We start from the raw sequence: 1160 nt of genomic DNA on the forward strand, positions 1-1160 counted from the left end.
ATCATTAAGAGCAATTAAGTGGGGAATAAAAGACTGGGCAAGTGAGAAAAAATCAGACCAGTGCTTAGGTGGGCAAAGGAAGGAAACTCTAGCAGTTGAGTAATAGCTGTAAGTGTGAGTGGAGGTAAGTATTATCAGAAATACATTTTCAATTTAAGAAAGTCTTAACTTTTGATTATATCAGTTAATCTGTTTAATTGTCCTGGTCTCAATTTTTAACTGAATATTTTAATGCAAGCTAACTGCTATAATTTTTGCAATAGGATTCAGGCATGTTCAAAATCCTAGTACTTAGACTTCTTCTATAGTTATTTTTTGCTGCTTGTTTAGGTTATGTTTTTATGAGCATACTAAAATACACAATTAGGCAGCCACTTCATGGATTTGTATGCATATTCTGAATATAAAGATGTTTAATGCTCAGATGAATATATGCATTTCCTCAAACAGGATGAGAATGTACAAATATAGTGAATTATGTTTTTTACTTCATGTCTTTACTGTTAGGGTTATTTTTGGTCTATGTATCTTCTATTAAGGTATCATATGGATGATATTTTGTTTGATTGAATTTTAAACTGGTGTAATCTACATATCATATTTTTTGAATGTATGTTTTGTTTAAACTTCTTTTGGGTATAGCTAATGTATGTTATTTCACATTATGATAAAAATGCTGTTATTCATTTTATTTACAAATATGAAATACATTTATATGTTTTAGGTATAATGAAAACAGAAGATTTGAAGCATGTTTTCAAGTCTTCCCAGTGTGCTCCATCAGATGCTCAGACATACATTTTAAACTTGTTAAACAAGTTTGAAGTGGCACTAACCTGGGACAGTAGGACTCTACTCATTCCATCCTTGTTACCCATGGAAGAACACTTGCGTCATGGTCTTCCAGGCTGCGACATCAGGGTAAAGGTTCTCCTGGCCTATCAGTGGTGGTGGTGCACCTACTACTTTTTTCAGTTCTTTTTTGTTAACTTCTGAATCTGATAACACAAAATTACTCTTTGAAGTGTATATAATCTGGATTTTAGAATATTAGATCATACATAAGAGAGAGAATATGAAGGTTTTTGATAGTTTTTATGGGGTTTGAAATTTCTGGCCCACTTGCCAGTTTAAACTGTTTAAAAAGCCTTTAAATATTT

General features: G+C 31.9%; 1 protein-coding gene across 1 annotated transcript in view; it reads left to right on the top strand.

The window, feature by feature from the left end:
- LOC106462914 (leucine-rich repeat serine/threonine-protein kinase 1-like) overlaps positions 1-1160 on the top strand; it is a 257033-nt gene that overhangs the window by 226756 nt on the left and 29117 nt on the right. Inside the window, exon 19 of the mRNA XM_022390319.1 lies at positions 725-921. Coding sequence (XP_022246027.1) covers positions 725-921 — 197 coding nt within the window. The remainder of the gene's footprint in view (positions 1-724; positions 922-1160) is intronic.

Source organism: Limulus polyphemus, unplaced genomic scaffold, assembly GCF_000517525.1.
Source record: "Limulus polyphemus unplaced genomic scaffold, Limulus_polyphemus-2.1.2 Scaffold1281, whole genome shotgun sequence".
Taxonomy (NCBI): domain Eukaryota; kingdom Metazoa; phylum Arthropoda; class Merostomata; order Xiphosura; family Limulidae; genus Limulus; species Limulus polyphemus.